Consider the following 19936-nt stretch of genomic DNA (forward strand, 5'->3'; position numbering starts at 1 on the left):
TTAAAAATTAAATAGTTTACAATAAGAATATCTTCTTCAACATATTAAATGATTTGATAGGTTTAATTGAATTATCTAACATTCATGATATTATCTTTACTTAAAAATATTTTCAATAGAAGTAATCAACGTAAAACCAACACATTTCAAAGTGACAACTCACAAGACATTGAGACTCGTGACTCAAAAATCTTTGTTCATTTCTGGATAAAGGGTAATAAAAGGGATTTCTAAGTACGATCAATAAGAAAAAATTTTTACATGAATAATTATTTTTTATATTATTACAAAATAACTAAAGAAAAAGAGAGAGTATATAATGAACTTTTTAAAAAATAATCGTAGAATGACTTAGAGAAAGGTTTTTTTTTTTTTTTTTGTGGGTAAATTATTAGAGAAAGGATTTTATTATGCTCTAAAATTAAAATAAAATCTCTCAGTGGTCAGAGCCCATTAAAGTATTAAACCCTTAACCCCTATTGGGGCGTTGACCAAATATCATTTGCTTTATTTCTTCCTATTAAATAAGAGTGATTATATGTTTACGAATTAAATATTACAAGGATTATCAAATCGATCGACGAATAAACAGATGTGTTTATCTCAAGTTCTGAAAATCGAACCAGTTATCGAATCGTTTTAACTATTGGTTTATTGGTTTATAGGTTCAATCGGTTCGACTGTAGTTGAACCGAAAAAATAATAAATAAAATATAAATAAACACATTAAAACATAATTATAGTCTAATATAAATCTTAAAATATCATCTCAATTAAAAGTGTTACATAAATCAGAATGTTATAATCTCATTTAAATACAAACTCAAAAGTCAAATAACAAAAACAACCAATCAAACATAAACATGTCAACATCCAACTGATTCAAGTTTGATAAAAATTTTCACTTACAATAGAAAGCATCAAAACTGTTGATGGTAATACAGCAGTTCCTCCAAGAACAGAAAGACCCACAGAATTAATACTTCTTGCAACTCGCTTGCATTGAACTCCCTGATATTTTCAGAAGACTCAAAATAAAAATATTGGTGTAACACCCCAAGAATGAACAAACACATAAGCATAATTACAAAATCAAAGGACTTGGCACAAACATAATGGTGAAAATCCATAAATCAGGGGCAGTAATGCACATCTGACTAGAACCAAAATAAATCTTCCACGTATTTTGTATTTAATCTTTCTAGGAATATCTAGCCTTTTTCAAATAAAGTTGGCAAGCAACAATTGTCATAAAAGAACACCACTTAACATATCGTTAAATAATTTATTTTCAACTGTTTAAAAAATTGACTTAATAAAACATGGATGATCCAAAGTAAGAATAAGAATTGGGATGACATACATACTTTCATGTTCTCAACAATTCTCTCAGGTGTCTTCTGAGCAGCATGGAATGCATATATATTGTTGTAGGCCACATCAAAAGCTTCCTTAATAGCTCCATCAAGCTGTACTCCCATAAAACAACATAAAGTTAAATAGCAGAAAAAGCTGACTCTTACTCAAACCAGAAAATTAGTTGCAGAATTTCAATTTCAATTCAAGAGAAATAAACAAACAAAACCTACCTATCAATTAGTTGCAGAATTTCAATTTCAATTTCAATTATTCAGTTGAAAAATCAGTTAAAACAGGCAAACAATTATTCAATCAATTATTCAATCACTATATTAGTTCACACTTCACAGTTCATAGAAAAACAATTATTCAATCACTATATCACCATATCAGTTTACAGTTGAATGACTTGAATCAGAGTTCACAAAACTTCACTATATCAGTAAACCACATAGAATCAAGCAATTATTCAATCATAAATTCATAGTTAAAAAAAATTACCAAGAGAATACACAAGAGAGAAGAGTGGTTGCAGAAGGGGACAGAGACACCGAGAGACAGAAACAAAGACACCGAGTGACCAAGAGAGACAGAGACACCGAGGGAGACAGAGCAGCAAACGGTGGCTTCGAAGGTCGCGATGGCTGCTGCCCGATGGAGGCTTCGAAGGTTGCGCTGACTGCTGCGCGATGGAGGCGAAGTGAGCGAGCACGAGGCGGTGGCTGTTCGAAGGAACGATGACGGCGGCAGCACGAGACGGTGGCTGGACGGAGGTGAGCTCGATGAGATTGAGGAGCCCTCCCCCTGCCTGAGTGTGTGTGCGAGACTGAGAGGACTGAGGAGCTCGATTAGGGCTTGGCTGTGCGATGGAGTAATAGTTAGGGATTTTTGGGGATTGAAACGGCAACGTTTAGTTGCCTTCTCTAAAAACCGGTCGGGTCACAGTTCGGTTCGACCGACCGATTCCTAATCAGTTCACTGGTTTGATAGCGGTTTCTAAAATTTGTGGTTTTATTTATTGTTCAAATCGCTTTTCTCAACGGTTTACGGTTCGACCGGTCCGACTGGCCGGTTCAAACCGGTTTTCAGAACCATGATTTTTCTATATGATAAATTAGTCATACAGTCCAAATTAGGGGCGGCTCCTCTTGATTAAGGGGTGTCATCACCTGATTATTATTGCTATTATTATTTTTTTATTTTTTATTTTTTACTTAACTAAATAGTGAAATACTACAAATAGTCAAATATTAATATGTTGAACATGTATATGTATGACTTTGGTAGTTTGGTATTTTGACTTTTGACTTTTGACTGTGCATGTTCGTTTTCTTGTAAATTTTATATCTTTATATGTATTTTTAAATAAAATTCAAAATTAAAATTTATTTTTTTAGCTGTTAAGCTTGGCTGCCCCCTTGAAACAGGAAAAATAATTTAAAGAAGCATAAAGTATTGTTTTTGTCCCACATGTTTGGGGTAAGTCTTGAAATTGTCCCTAACTTTAAATCGTTCTATTTAAGTTTCTAACGTTTTAAAATTGGCTCAATGTTGTCTATCATTAGGGATTTGTTAACAGAATTGACGGCGAGACAAAATTGAGACGATTTTGAAACGTTAGCGACTTAAATAAGACAAAAACATTGGGGACAAAAACGATACATAGAAATAAATTTTAATTTTATCCTTCAATAATATCAATTTTCTACGGTACATATTTATTCAATTATTTTTTAATTGCATCTAAGTAAATTACACTTAATCACATTACTTTTATTCTAAATAATTTATTTTTTTATAATTTTATTTTTAAAGATGTTTTATCATCATGAAATGTTTGTAGAATGACTAGTACATAAACTTGCGGAAAAGAAAAAAAATGATACATATACAATAAAGTATGAATTGTACCTTTTTGTTTCTAATGTATCGAAATTGTTTAATGTTTAATTTAGTTAAACTTTATTTTTAATTTTATTCTTCAATATATCAAATTTTTACGGTAGATAATTATTCAATTATTTTTTTAATTTTATTCTTAATCACATTATTTTTTTAAGTGAATTTATTTTTGATTAAGTGCAAAATTAAAAAATAAATTAAGTAATTATTTGTGGTAAAAAATTAAAATTATTGAAAAAAAGATTAAAATTATTAAAAATAAAGTTTAACTAAATTAAACATTAAAGAATTTCGATACATTAGAAATAAAAGGTACAATTTATACTTTATTATATATATATATATATATATATATATATATATATATATATCATTTTTTTCTTTTTCGCAAGTTTATGTACTAATCATTTATAAACATTTCATGATGAGTAAAAATTTGTAAGAGTAAAATTATAAAAAAATAAATTTATTTAGAATGAAAATAATGTGATTAAGTGTAATTTACTTAGATGTGATTAAAAAATAATTGAATAACTATATACCGTAAAAAATTAATATTATTAAAAGATAAAATTAAAGTATATTTCTATATATCGTTTTTGTCCCCAATATTTTTGTCTTATTTAAGTCCCTAACATTTTAAAATCCTCTCAATTTTGTCTTGTCGTTAATTTTGTTAACAAATTCCTAACGGTAAGATAACATTGAGCCAATTTTAAAATTTAGATACTTAAATAGGACGATTTAATCGTTAAAAATAACTTTGGGACTTACCCAAACATTAGAAATAAAAATAATACTTTACTCTAAAAAAACTATTTTTTTTTCTATTGGGTTAGTTGAGTGGGCTAAAATGTAGTCCCTGTATACCTTAGTTTAACTTTAAGCAAAAATAATAAAGCTAATACAGTTTTATACTCACTAGAATATTTGTGTCACCATTAATATTCATTGTATTTCAGGATATAATGGAATGAAAGTAAAACACAAAACCCTACATTATATTCATTAATAATTTAATTTTGATATATGGTCAATATAAAACTATTTTACACATATATCTAATCACATAACAGTTATATTAATAAAAATAATTATTTTTTATATTCATCATGTAAATAATCATTTAAAAAAATAGTTATAATTACACAAATGTATAAAATGTTTTACATTATTACTACATCAAAATTAAACTTATTTATTAATTCAAATATACAGAGAAAAGTTACAACTGCTCTACATATAGTTCTTAATTAATTAAATAAATGTAGGAATAACTGAGATTCTCGAACTTAATCAAATTTACACTTTAGCCCTCGTTGTTGATATGTGATTTGCTGTCTACGTAGTATTATTATGGGTTGTTATCTGTGTCATGTGTGTGGATATTATTAGTTTATTACAAACATATATAATATAGGAAGAATTTTAAGTATATCGAAAATATTAGTGTTTCAGTTATTTTAATTGTTGATCTAAATTATAAAAAGTATATATAATATATATTAATTAAATCAATAGTTAAAATAATTAGAACACCAGTATTTTCGGTACACTTGAAATTTTTCTTATAATATAATATACTTTAATAAAAAATCTAGGAATCAGTAATTTTATTAAATTCTGGCCAGCATGTAACTAACAAAGAAAAATAAATCATTAAATAAAATTTTACACCAATCTCACACTATTAAAATTATTATTAATGACTATTTAATGACTATAAATCATAAAAGAAGCTAGTCCTGGTATTTCTAGTACTTTAATTTGATAACTTTCTATATATAAAGTAACGTATTTCAATGTCAATTAACACATCTCTCACCTTATACTAAAGTCAACACCGTTTGACAACGAAAATGTCAGGTTCAAAACGTTGTGACTCAGTTTCACTAACTCCTTCTGAACTTCAAGGAAGAAGAAGAAGGACAACGTTCTTTGTCATCGTCCTTCTTCTTCCTGTGGTTATCGCTGCGGTTTTATTCCGGCTCGACCCGTTTGAGCCGGTTCTGTTACCAGCACACGAGATAAGCCGGCCCAACTTGGTGGCTGGCACGCTGGCTCGCAACGACAACATGCGACGAGGGTCTGAGGTTGTCGGAAATGGACGCGTGGCGGGGCCGGAAGATTTAGTTTACGACGTGGCAACGAACGTGGTTTACACGGGGTGTAGGGATGGTTGGATCAAGCGAGTCAAGTTGAGTGATGACTCAGTGAGTGGCTCGGAGGTGGTGGAAGATTGGGTCAACACCGGTGGAAGACCGCTTGGGGTAGCTTTGGATCACGGCGGTGCACTCATTGTTGGCGATGCCAATAAGGTACCCGTGTTAGATATTATAAAACTACAAAAATGTTATTTGTATATTAAAATTAGGCACTAAAATCAGCTACTAATATATCTGTGTATAAATACATGTGTGATTTAATTATTTTTAACGTGTATTTATATTTTAGCATATATTTTACACTAATAACTGACTTTGATGACTAATTTTAATATACACCTAGTATAACTCATAAAACTATTTATATTTTTATGGTGAAAATTTAGTCGTTATTTTTGTACGAAGATGCTAACCGAAAAATGTTAGATAATAATTTAATCAAATATATTAAATTATATTTAATAATTATCAACAAATAATTTTACATAAAAACAACTATTCGACAGTTCTACCTATTTTTATTTATGTGTTTTGGAAAGAATCTTTCTATTTAAAAATGAAGATGATATGATGGTTTTGTATATATAATTAGATCAAAGTTAGGTTTGATAAGGTATTTTGAAGAAGTGTAAGTATTTTTTAAAAGTATAAATATTTTTTTATTTGAAAATAAAAAATATAATTATATTATGCGTGAAAAAGGATAAATTTATTGAATTAGTTATTCATAAATAATACATATTAAAATAATATATATATATATATATATTAAAAATAAGTTAAATAATATATATATAATAATTATTTGGTGATTGATTTTTTGTAGGTATATAGTATTTTTTATATATTTACATTTATTATTAAAGTCTTTTAAAATTTTAAAAATTAAAATACTTTTATTTATTGAAAATAATTTTTAGTTTTATTTACTAAATATTTTTAGTTTATGTCTGTCATTGTTGTCTATTATATTATGGTGTTTTAGAAACTCATCTTTCTAAAGTTAAACTAGCTGTTATTAGATAATTAAATTAATATAGTAGGTATTTGAGTATGACAAAATTAAATCCTCTTCTTTTAATCTGTAATGATGAGTTTCATTTATTTATTTTGTATTATTGATGAATTAATATGGCATGAAAATTAACTCAACTAAATGAATGAATATATAAGTCCAGTTATGGATACAAAGATACTCAGACACCAGCTAGCAATATTTTTTGTTCTACAATATATATATATATATATAGTGCAGTAATATGTTTAGAAATTAAGATACAAATGAAACTTACTTTCTATTCTTATAAATAAATTATAACTAAGATACAACTTATTAGTAGCTAATATATATGTCAGATACATAATTTGCATAGAGAAATTATATTTGCATATAATATTGTCACTTGTTTCTTCTTTCCCTTACTTTACTAATGATAATTGACAAATTGGTGTAGAAGCTAACTACGGATTATTAATTATTAGTACTAATTAAGATATGACTATATATGACAAAAGGACGAATATAATACAGTTAAGCTTACATAAGATATGAACAAGCTGCCTGACATGAAGTAAGTATATTAATTAATTATATATCAGTAAGATAATATATAATACAAATTTTAAATTAAAAGAGCGAAACAATAACATGTAGTATACAAATCATTTTATTTTTAACTAAAAGTTAATATCCAATTAAGGATTATAAAATTTTAATTTATAAAAGCACAATAATAAAAAAATTAACGTGACGAATTTAACATACAATTAAGTTTAACTAAATATATATATAAAAAATCAATTATATAGTTAATTTTTCATTAAAATGTTAATTATATTAATATTGAAGTAAGAATATTCCTAAAAAATTATATAAAAAAAAGAAGCTATACATTATTATAAGACAAGATGAATCAATTAATAATAATTAAAATTGAGAAATAATGTAGTATGGCAATAATATGCACTTTCTAATCTATATTTTTTAAACACTGATCTGTACACTCGGAATTCAACTTAATTAATTTAATGATGTAGGGGTTGTTGAGAATTACAAAGGATAAGAAGGTAGAGCTTCTTACCGATGAGGTTGATGGATTGAAATTCAAATTAACGGATGGTGTTGATGTAGCAAAAGATGGTACCATTTATTTCACAGATGCTTCATACAAATACTCATTAAAGGAACACTTCTTAGACTTGTTGGAGGGTAAGCCTCATGGTAGATTCATGAGTTATGATCCAAAAACAAAGAAAACAAAAGTGCTTGTCCATAATCTCTACTTCCCCAATGGTGTTGCTGTCTCACCAGATCAGCAATTTATCATCTTCTGTGAAAGTGTTCTGTAAGTGTTACATTCTGTTAGAACATTCTATTATTAAAATGCTTAAGTAAAGGTATATAAAAATTATGATTTAATTTTGATATGTTAATTATTAATATAAAATAATTTTATACGTGCACTTAATTACATAGATATGTCAATAAAAATGACTAGTTTTATCATTGATCACATGAATAATCATTTAAAAAATTGAATATAATTGGATAACCGTATAAAATGTTTATTAAAATTAAACTCTTTAATTATTTTAGTTAAGTTTAGGTTTTTGTTTTTTTTTGTTTTTTTATGAAAAAGTATACAGAAACAAAAATAAGAAAATAGCGATGGATACCTTAGGTGTTTATGCCTTAATAACTTGCAATTATAATAGAATGAAAGAATTTTTTATTAGAATGAAAGAATTTTTTATTTTTAAGACAAATAATTTTTGTATTTAGATAAAGAATATTGATTATGTTACATATACATTAAAATCAGTCATCAAAGTCAATCATCAGTTATCAAAGTCAATTATCAGTATAAAATACATGTTAAAATATAAATATATATTAAAAATAAATTATATATATATATATATATATATATATATATTATACACAAATACATTAATAAATAATTTTAGTAACTAATTTTAATATACGAATAGTATTATTTTTGAAAGAATATTCATAGAGAGTTTTTGTATTGCACCATTATTGGCATTTGTTTATAGACTAAGTATATCCTTAATTGATTGTTAATAATCTTATAATGATCCTAATAATAATCTTAATGGGCTAATGGACTTTAGAGTGTATTATAAAGTTAGTTATTGACTCTAATACCAAAAAAAAAAAAAAAAAATCATATATATACACATCATTTAGAATTTTTTCCCTTCAAATTATAATTTCTAATTAAAACAATTATTAATCATACGCGTCAATTTCTTTTAATTTGAAGCTATAATCTCATGTAATATTATCTAAATCTCTCACTGTTAGACCACTTCTAGTAATTTAAATAAATGCATGAAAGGTACATTTTCAAAAGAAAATTGTGTAATTAATATTAGCGATGGGCAAATTAATAAGGCTTGTGCTCCATTGAAATTATATTGTATTAACCGTATATTGAGCATATATTTGAAGGTTCTATGATTATCTATCCAGGATGAAATGCAAGAAATATTACATAGAAGGCCCTAAGAAAGGAAGTGTTGAAAAATTTTGTGATAACCTACCTGGCTACCCTGATAACATTCATTATGATGAACAAGGCCAATATTGGATTGGATTAGGCTCGGTAAAACAATTCTCATCAATTTCAATAAAATTACTTTTACTTTTTATTATTAATTATATTTACCTTCAATAATTATAATTATAATTATATTATGTATGGTGTTTTTATTGGTAATGAGTAAGTTGGTAAAGTAAAAGAAAATAAAGATCTAGTAATCATATTTAAAATAATAAAACTCGTACATAATAAAAATTATAAATTTAATAGTAATTATCATCTTATTTTATTATTTTATTAATCTTTTATTTTAAAAAATATTTTTTCTATATAAATATATATCATTTGTATGGTAAATAATGGAACTTCTATATATTTATGTAAATAAGGGGGAAATCTCCTTCTATGCTAATAATTTTTATTCATACCAAAAAGAGTAGTATCCCGCCAACCTTTTCCTTGACCTCCATGTTTTATGGTTTAATTAATCTGAAATTTCTTATAATTTTAATTATCATTATTAGCTTCTAATGATTTAAAATTTTATAACTAAATTTTCGTATCATATATATAATAAGTTTAATTTTGACTATATATTTTGTTAGAATATAATTACGATCAATTAAAATAAGTTAGCATCATTTATATTTATATAACATATCTATATATTTATTGTAGGATTCTACGTTTTTATTGTTTTAATTCTTCTAACACATATATATACCCTTGTATATTGTATCTTTAGCGACTTACTCAATAATACATCATACTTTTTTCAATTTACTCCCTTATTTTTAACATGGTATCAAGAACTTAGGTTTTTTTTTTTTTCCGATGAAAAATAGTTCAGAGCCTTTCATGTTTTCTTTTTTCGACAGTCTCTTTTCCTCTGTTTTCGATCACATTTTCGACGTTTTTCTCTGTCAGTGACCACATCATCCTCTTCGTCTCGTCGTTCTGAATCCAACGAGCCAAACCACGTCGCCAGAAACGCTCTGACGTGCCGCTGCAAGCTCTCTGCTGCCATAATCTTTTCTTCCTTCCAGAACGCTTCAGAACCATCGATGTGTCGCGAACCCGCGGCTTCCTTCGACCCGTGTTCAGCCCGCGTGCAGGCGCAATCCGACCCGTGGCCGGATGCCCCCGGATCTGCAAACCAGGTCATTGACGCGTCATCGTTGACGTGGCTTCATCCTCCGCTCCTGCAACAACACGTGTCTTCCATCCGTTGATGTGGCACTGACATAGCATACTGTGGGACTCATCCTAAGATTTTTTGGTGAACTCTTTCCAATTTTGCACCCCGTTTTCTCAATTTCTGTCCTGCAGTTTCTTCTCTCTTTCACCTTTGTTTTTACTATTATGAAAAAATCGGATGTCTTTGCTACCATAGACAGAAAGGATAAATTCTGTCGAAATTGTAATTGTTTTGGGCACCTCTTCTTATCCTTGTATTGATTGTCAGAAACGCAGGCAGAAAGGTCACATTAGCTACAATTGTCCAACAATGTTCCACCATTATTGCAAGCTTTTAGGACACTTGATTACTGCCTGTCCTACTCGCGCACCACATCCTAATCAGACCAAGTATTATTGCTGTCCCAACTTCTACAAGAATGTTGCCTGCTTTTGCTGCTGCTACTGAATCTACCAACTCCGTTTCTCTATACCCGTCTCCTGTTTCTCTATCCGATATTGAGTCCCTTCTTAAGCAACTTCTTTCTTTTTTTGGTAATACTCCTGCTGCTTTTTCAATTCCTCCCGTTAATTCTGAATGGTATTTTGATTCCGGTTGCCTTCATCACATGTCTCCTTTGCGTCATCTTTTCTCGTCTTTATCTCCCACTACAAATGCACCTTCTGTCAATACTGTTGATGATTCTCTCTTGCATGCAACACATAAGGATTTTATTTCACAATCAAATTTTAATCTTCCTGATACTTATTATATTCCAAAATTAAACTTTAATCTTATTTTTGTTGGTCAACTTGTTGATCTTGATTTTGATGTCAATTTTTCTATTTCTAGTTGTCGTGTACAGGATCGTCGGACGGAATAAATCATCAGGACTAGACGTAAGGTCAGAAGGTTATTTGAACTCGAGAATCTTCATATTCCTCCTGTGTCAAATCTCTGTATTGTTTCTTCTCCATCTATCCTTTACTTGTGGCATCACTGTCTTGCCCACAGCTCATTAGAAAAATTGCGTCCTCTTGTGTCTAAGGGTGTTTTGGATCAGGTTAATAATGAGTCTTTTGATTGCATTTCTTATCAAACTGATAAACAATCTGCTTTATCTTTTCACAATAATTCATCTTTTACTTGCTCTCCTTTTGATCTTTTCCACTCTGATGTTTGGGCCCCGTCCCACTGCTTCTATGCGAGGGGCTCGATACTTTATAGTTTTCATTGATGATTATTCACACTTTACTTGGGTTTATTTGATGACTAATCACCATGAGTTATCTCATATTTATATTAATTTTTCCACTATCATTAAAACTCATTTTTCAAAGTCATTAAAGATTTTCAACACGATAATACTATGGAATACTGTGACTTCAAACTTTTAAATTTTCTTGCTGAATAGGGTACCTTCTCTGAGATTTTTTACCCTGGTACGTCTCAACAAAATGGACGAACTAAACACAAACACTGTCACATTCTTGACTCTGTTCGTGCAATGCGTATTTCTTCTTCGTGTCTTGAGCGTACTTGGGGTGAAGCCATTCTTACTACTGTCCATATTATCAATAGACTTCCTTCTTTTGTCCTTGGTAACATTACTCCCTTTGAGCGTCTTTATCTTACTTCTTTAGATTACAGTTCTCTTCGAGTTTTTGCTTATGTCTGTTTTGTTCTTATTCAGCCTCATGAACATAGTAAGCTTGAACATCGAGCTCGCATATGTTATTTTCTTGGTTATGACACTGAACACAAGGATTATCGTTGTTAGGATCCTCTTTCTAGATGTATCTGTATATCTCATCATGTTGTATTATGAGAGCATCACATGTTTTCTAAGTTCTCCCCATTTGAGTTTATTCCTTCTCAATCACCATTTTTTACTAACCCCAATATTTATCTTTTTCCTAGTGATGATTCTACAGGTTCTACCTCCAGTCAACCTCTCGAGCTTCCTACTCTTCTGCCTTCTTCATCTCCTGATGATTCCAGACCGCACGATGATCCTGCTCCTGCTGTCATACCTCTTCCCTCTAATCGTTCTTCTAAGGTAAAAAATCCACCTCTTTTGCTCTTGTTGCTCGTCTCACATCTGTTCACGCTCTCCTGGCCATTACTGCCGTAAAAAAATGATCTCTCAGTCAGATGGATGTGAATAATGCATTTCTTAATGGGGAATTGAAAAAGAGGGTTTGTATGAAACCACCCCAGGATATCCTTGTCCTCCTAGCAAAGTCTGTCTCTTCGTAAGGCTTTTTATGGTCTTAAGCAAGCTCTTTGTGAATGGTTTGAAAAGTTCAGAACCACTATATGCAATCTCGGTTTCACTTGCAGCCCTCATGAGAATGCTCTCTTTATTCGTAAAAGTGAACATGGGGTTGTTCTTTTACTCTTATATGTTGATGACATGATCATTACTGGAAATGATGTTGATGGTATCTCTGATCTTAAAGCATCTCTTCACCACACTTTTGAGATGAAAGATCTTGGTTCTCTCAGTTATTTTCTTGGCCTATAAGTCATATCCATAGATGACGGTATCTATCTCTCTCAAGCTAAGTATGCTTCAAATCTTCTTTCTTGAGCTATAATTACAGATTGTCGCACTGAGTCTACTCCTCTTGAGCCTAATGTTCGATTTACTCCTATGGATGACACTGTTTTGGATAATCCTACCCTTTATCGACAGTTAATTGGAGGTATTATCTACTTGACTGTCACACGACTAGACATCGCCTATCCAGTTCTTGTCAGCTCCTCGTATTACTCACTATATATGCAGCAGTTCTTCTCATTCTTCAATAATCAAAGGCACTATGTTTCATGGCCTTCATTTTTCTACCCATTCATCTATAACCCTTTAGGTGTACTCAGATGCTGATTGGGCTGGTGATCCCACTGATTGTCGCTCTACTACTGGTTATTGTTTATTTCTTGGTGACTCTCTCATTTCCTCAATTGTCCCCAACTGATATTTTTTGCGACAACCACAATACTATTCAGATTGCCCATAATGATGTTTTTCATTAGCGCACCAAACACATTGAGATTGATTGTCACTTTATCTGGCAACGTTTCCTTATTGATGTTGTTCGTCTCATACCTGTTGGAACCCTATATCAGACTGCTGATAAATTCACGAAGGCTCATCATCCAATTCGTTTTCGGACTCTAGTATCCAAACTCAAGATGGTATCTTTAGCTCCTACTTGAGTTTGAGGGGGGATGTTAAGATATAATTAGGATCAATTAAGATCAATTAGCATCATTTATATTTATATAGCATATCTGTCTATTTACAGTAGAATTATACGTTTTTATTACTTTGATTCTTCTAACTCCTATATATACTTTTATATATTGTATCTTTCACGACTCACTCAATAATAATACATCATACTTTCTTTAGTTTAGTCTCTTTTTGTTTCTAACATATTTCATATTTTTTTAAGGTTTAATTACGCTGTTTATCCCTATATTTTTTTTCTTTTTAATTGGATTCCTGTACCAAATTTTTTTTTCAATTAAGTCCCTCTTAGTAGTAATTGGCTTAATTTTATAGGGATCCAGCTAAAAAAAAAGAATTGGTACAGGGACCTAAATAAAAAGAAAAAAAAAAAGTGTAGGGACCCAATTAAAAAAAATTTTTGGTGCAAAAATTCAATTAAAAGAAAAAAAAGTATAAAGATCTAATTAAAAATTTTGCGAAATTATAGGATCAGCAGCAGAGTAATTAAACTTTTTTTAACTTTAAATCACTATATGTTGCAAACATTATTTTTCAATCAAATGTCTATAGTTTAAAATTTTGGTAATCAATGCCTATAAGAAGTAATAACACGTTATAATGTTTTTTTTTTTTTTTTTTTTTTGTGCTTTTGAATTAACGCAGGGATCAACCTCAGAACTGGATATAATATTCAAATATCCCTTGATTCGGAAGGCTTTAGGAATGTTCGCAAAGTATGTAGTGAATCCAAGTATAGCGAAAAATGGAGGAGTTATATCTGTGGATTTGGATGGAAAACCAATTGCTCACTATTCTGATCCCAAATTAGCATTAGCAAGTGGAATTAAAATTGGTGATCACATTTATTGTGGTTCCCTTTTTTATCCCTTTATACTACGTCTTGATGTGAAGCAATATCCTGCTATCAACTCATCATCTTCAAAAAAATAAAAATAAAAAATAATATAAGTTATATATATTATGCACGTTATTCAACTGTTTAGTTCTATATAGACTATATACTACTTCCGCGGTGTTGTATGTTGTGTACACTTTAATCTTATATCTGTATTGTTAAACTATTCTATGGTTTGATTTTAATCAGATTTTTGTTATTAGTTGTATTACAAATTCGACCCAAATAAAAAAAAAATGAGATAATTTATATGTGTGAATATGAGTTAATCACTTTTTATATTAAGTATGTACAATATAAAATAAGTTGCGATTGATTTATCAGAATTAGTCTTATTTATATAATATTATTTAAATTTATTATAAATTATTTCTCTAACTCCTATATTCGATGGGTATTTACAAATTATTTAAATATATATAAATTAATAATTAATATATATAAAACATGTATTCGGTATTCAGTTTTTAAAAACATATATTATATTTTAAATTATTTTACATATTTTTTAAATAATATATTGTATAATATATTAATATATTTAAACAATATATTTAAATATGTTTATTTCATAAACCAAAAATACAGCTAAATAATAATTGCATCTAACACTAACTAGCTAGCTAATAAATACAAAACTTAATACCTATACTACTAACTAACACAAACTCATTTTAAAACAATAACCTAAAGGTAAATTATTTAAATTCAAAATATATTTGATTTAAACGTATATCATATTTTAAATTATTTTAAATATTTTTAAATAGGATAAAGTGCTAAATTGATCTTCCTACGTTTAGGTGTAATTCTGTTTTAGTCCTTAAGGTTTAAAGTGTTTTATTTAAATCTAAAAAAGTTTCATTTAGATTCAATGTAGTCCCATTGTGAGGTCAAAGTTAAATAATTAACGGAATGTCCTACGTGATAGCAGTACAAGAACAAGATCAATAATATGGAGAACAAGTACAAGCTCCATAGGCACAAAATCAACCGTCAATGCATCAATATATTTATTTATCATTCTCCATACAATTTAAATAAAATATTTTCTATAGAACAAAGGAGAATGATAAATAAATATATTGATGCATTCATTGTTGATTTTGTACCATTGGAGCTTGTACTTATTTTCTAGATTATCAATCTTGTTCTTGCACTGCTGTCACGTAGGACATTCCGTTAATTATTTAACTTTGACCTTAGGGTGACACTTTAATTTAAACCTTAAGGATCAAAACAGGTGTTGAGTTAAGAAATTAACTTAATTAATTAGTGATAACAAACATTATTTTTGGCAAAATAAATAATTAGATTTGTTTAATTAATAAGTATATGTTGCTAATTATTTATTTTGTGTTGCAGGCTGATGGGAAAATAATCAAGCTCAGCCCAAAAGAAACAAAGCCAAAGGATCTTATGGGCCATCCGGGTTGCCTTATAGAAATTCAATCCAAACCCATATCCATCTCACAAGGCTTCTTTTGTAAGATTGAAGTCTTCTCCCTCTTGAAGTGCAACGTTTCTTCTACTTTCTGACCAAGTAAAATCAACTTCACAAAAAGTAAGAAAGAGAAGAAAAGCTTCCTCCATAAGCCAGTAACCAAAGAAGCAAGAAAGAGAAAATCTAAGCTTGAAGCACAGAAGCTAAAGCAGAAAATCTAATCCAAATCAAGCTTAGGTTAAAGGTAATCCATCTCATCTTGCATGCATCAGATCTTCATCCCCTCTTTCCAACTCTCTGCACTATCCGAAAATGGCATTCAAGGGAAAGTTGATATCTGTTCTTCACTGCTACAAATCCACGGTCACAAGAGATTCTTGGGGACCAAGTTGCATTTCTATGGTTCAGATTTGGTTGACCATGAGAAGATTTCTATGCTTACTATTTTGTGGCTTTCGGTCAAGATGAGGAAGTCAGAGGGAAAGTTTCTTCTCTGAGGATTAAGGTGAAAAAGTGAACTTGTGGGTTGGTGAAGCTCAAGGCTCAAGGTGTTGACCTTGGAGGAAGAACCAAGCAACATGCAAGGAGATAAAAGAAGCTTGCTGTTCATTCAGAAAGCAAGGAGAGAAAACCAGTGAATAAAGGTTTTGTTCTGAGAGAGCTCTTTGAAGAAGTTCAACTAACTGGACAGTGTAACCTAATCAAAGGTGCATTCCGCCAGTATGAAGAACTAAATCAGAGGCTTGCTAATCTGGTTTTTCGCATAGCACAGAGGCTGTTGATGAAATCAATCTCCTTCATGTTTTACTGATTGTAATGTAATTTTCTATGTTTATCTTTCTGTAATTTCTTGTGAGAAAAGGCATTGTGAGAAAGCTCAAGTAAAAGCCATGAGTGGAAAAAGGCTTAGTGATACACTTGAGAGAAAAGCCTAGAGTTATTTTCAGATTTCTTTAGGTGTGTTTATGTCTTGTATCTTGTACCTGTGAGGTATCCCTTTCTTAGTTGGGTTAGCACTAAGAGTGAATAGTTAGGTATTAGCATAGCCAATGTCAAGTTAGGTTAGAACTTGAGTGTGAAAGGATTGGGTCAATCCTGTGTTATTGGTGTATGTAATACTGTTAACTATAGTGAAATTCTTCCATAGTTGCGGAGGAGACTGGATGTAGGTTGCATAGCACAAGGCAACTGAACCAGGATACATGCTGGTGTTAGCTTTTCTCTTCTCTGCTGTGTTCTATTTTCTGATATTCATGAGACAAAAATAAATTGTCTCATAAATTTCCGCTGCTAAGTTAAAACAGAATCAGAATTGTAAATCTGTTTTAAAAAGGGTAACAACAGCAATTAAAGGAAGGCATAGATTCAACCCCCCTTCTCTAAGCCAACCACAACCTTCAATTGGTATCTGGAGCTAAGGTCTCAAGAATCAAGCTTAACCGCTTGGAGCAAAGATCCAATGGCGAACAATCTGGGCACAACCACAGTTGCCTACACCCTCACTGAAGGCCAGTCAAACAACAGGCCACCTTTCTTTAACGGAAAGAACTATTCCTACTGGAAAGAAAGGATAAGGATCTTCATCCAATCCATTGACTACAACTTATGGAAGATCATTGTGAGTGGTCCCAAGATCCCAACAAAAACAAGTGCTGATGGAGTGGTGACTCCGAAAGAAGAAGCTGAATGGAATGAAGATGACAAAAAGAAGATAGAGCTGAATGCTAAAGCAACCAACCTTCTTCATTGTGCTATCAGCTTTGAAGAGTACCGGAAGGTGTCTAGATGCAAGACAGCCAAAGAAATCTGGGAAAAACTCCAGGTTACACATGAAGGCACCAAACAAGTAAAAGAAACGAGGATTGATATGCTGCGAAAAGAGTACGAGATGTTTAGCATGAAGGATGGAGAAAGCATTGATGAAGCATTTGAGAGATTCTCAATCATAATCAACAACCTTGATGCTATGGGTACAAACTATGCAGAACAAACCTTGGTGAGAAAACTCCTTAGAAGCCTCACAAAAGAGTGGGAAAACACTGCCACTGTCCTAACCGAGAGTAACAACATAAGTCCCATAACCTATGATGAGCTGAGAGGAAAACTCCTTGCCTATGAAGCCACACACACAAACACAGACTCAAAGAAAAAGGGAATAGCCCTCAAGTCACAAATAGAACCGAAAGAGAGTGAGTCTAGTGATGGTATTTCAGATGACGAGCTTTTGTTTTTTGCTAGGAGATTTAGAAGGATGATGAAAAGCAAGGACAAATACAAGGGTTCAAGTTCAAAGGAGCAAAAGATAGACTTGAGCAAGGTGACGTGTCATCATTGCAAGGAGGCTGGGCACTTCAAGTCAAACTGTCCAAAGCTCAAAAAGGAGGACAAAGGCAAGAAGGAAAGGAAGAGAGTACTCATGGCAGCTTGGGAAGATCTTGAGAATGACTCAAATGAAGAAGAAGAATCTGAAGGAGATGACAAAGACTGCTTCATGGCTGGAAACAACAATCTTGATGAGGTAAACTACTATGATTTAACCATTGAGGACTTGCATGTTATTATTGATGATCTCACTTTAAACACATCAAAACTGCTTGATAAATACAATGAGTGCAGATCTGAAAGAAATGTGTTAAGAGCTGAAAATGATTTTTTAAAAGAAAAAGTGAAGGAAACTGAATGTGCTTTAGACATCATTGAAGAAAACAGATTTCTAAAATCTGAACTTGAAAAATTAAAAGGAAAGCACATTGCAGATCCTTCTCATGAGTTAATTGCTGAAAATAAAAGATTAAATGATATGATTAAAAGGCTGAATGGTGACTTAGCAAAATTTGCTCAAGGTTCTAGCAACTTGGACAAATTACTTGCAAGTCAAAGACCATTATTTGAAAAATCTGGTTTAGGCTACATAGCCAAGGAAGATGTAGTTTCTAACACTTCCTCTATAAAATTTGTGGCCTCTTCATCAAATACCTAATCCATACCAAACAAATCAGGTATCGGATATATTTCAACATGTGAAGAAAAATCTGATGAAGAATACACAATTGAAACTGAGCCTTCACCAAAAACTGAACCGAGTTCAAACCGGGCAGGTTTGGGTTATATTTCGAAAAATGAGGCTGCTTTCAAGAAACCAACTTTTTACAACAAAACCTCATTTTTGAAAGGCAAAAATATTCAAAAAAATTCTGGTGAAAATGCTTTTGTAAAGAGGAATAACTTTATTAAAAAACAGTTTGTCAAAAGAAATGCATCTCCTCCAAGAACCAGAAAATTTCAAAGCTTTAATCATTTCAAGCAATATAACTCACATCAGTTTCAGCAACACACACCAGAAAATCATTGTGTTAATTGCAAGAAATTTGGTCACTCATATGCACAATGCTTCATTGAAAAGAGAGTTGTAGGAAACAAAGTCTACAATGTTGTTTGTGATTTCAATGCACTTGGGCAACCAAGATGGATTAACTTCAAAGGATCCAAATTAATTTGGATACCTAAGGCTACTTGAAACTCATCATGCAAATTTGCCTAGCATCCAAGAACAAAAAGGACATGTGGTACATGGATAGTGGATGTTCAAGGCACATGACTGGAAGGTCAACCTACTTCATCAAACTAAATAAGTATGATGGAGGTTTTGTGACCTTTGGAGATGATGGTAAAGGTAAAATCATTGCTGTTGGAAAAGTAGGTAATGAGCAATCTACTTTCATTGATGATGTGCTTTTGGTTTGTGGTTTAAAGCACAATCTTTTGAGTATAAGTCAGCTGTGCGATTTAGGATATTAATATTCAATTTGTTAAATCAGAGGAGCAATTAGCTGATATTTTTACAAAACCATTAGCTGATGATAGATTCTGCATGCTTAGGACTTGTCTAGGAATCTTGAGTTATGATTCTTTGTTTGAAAAATGCTGATGTATTTGCTGGAGCTTTTTTGTCTCATAAACAGGCATGAGACAATTCTGGGCAGGTGATGAACGTTTCCATCAAGTCAGCATGTTCTGGGCTTATTTCAAATGAACCTCAATCTGGGCCAACCTCAATATTCAGATCAAGAGTGGTCCAAATGTGTTTCATTAATCTCATATCACTTCAAGGCCCAAACATGAATGTTACAATCTTGTTTGATTTTTGATGACTTGTGTGTTTCACAAAA

General features: G+C 30.9%; 1 protein-coding gene across 1 annotated transcript; it reads left to right on the forward strand.

Moving 5' to 3' along the window:
• The first annotated feature begins 5098 nt into the window (after positions 1 to 5098).
• LOC110265340 (protein STRICTOSIDINE SYNTHASE-LIKE 7) lies at positions 5099 to 14384 on the forward strand. Its single transcript, XM_088502394.1, has 4 exons — positions 5099 to 5579; positions 7464 to 7771; positions 8923 to 9055; positions 14071 to 14384. The coding sequence occupies exons 1-4, from the start codon at positions 5121 to 5123 to the stop codon at positions 14356 to 14358; spliced, it is 1188 nt and encodes a 395-aa protein (XP_088358520.1). The 5' UTR covers positions 5099 to 5120; the 3' UTR covers positions 14359 to 14384.
• Positions 14385 to 19936: the final 5552 nt, after the last annotated feature.

The sequence above is a fragment of the Arachis ipaensis genome, chromosome B1, assembly GCF_059453495.1.
Source record: "Arachis ipaensis isolate K30076 ecotype BB chromosome B1, ASM5945349v1, whole genome shotgun sequence".
Classification (NCBI taxonomy): Eukaryota; Viridiplantae; Streptophyta; class Magnoliopsida; order Fabales; family Fabaceae; genus Arachis; species Arachis ipaensis.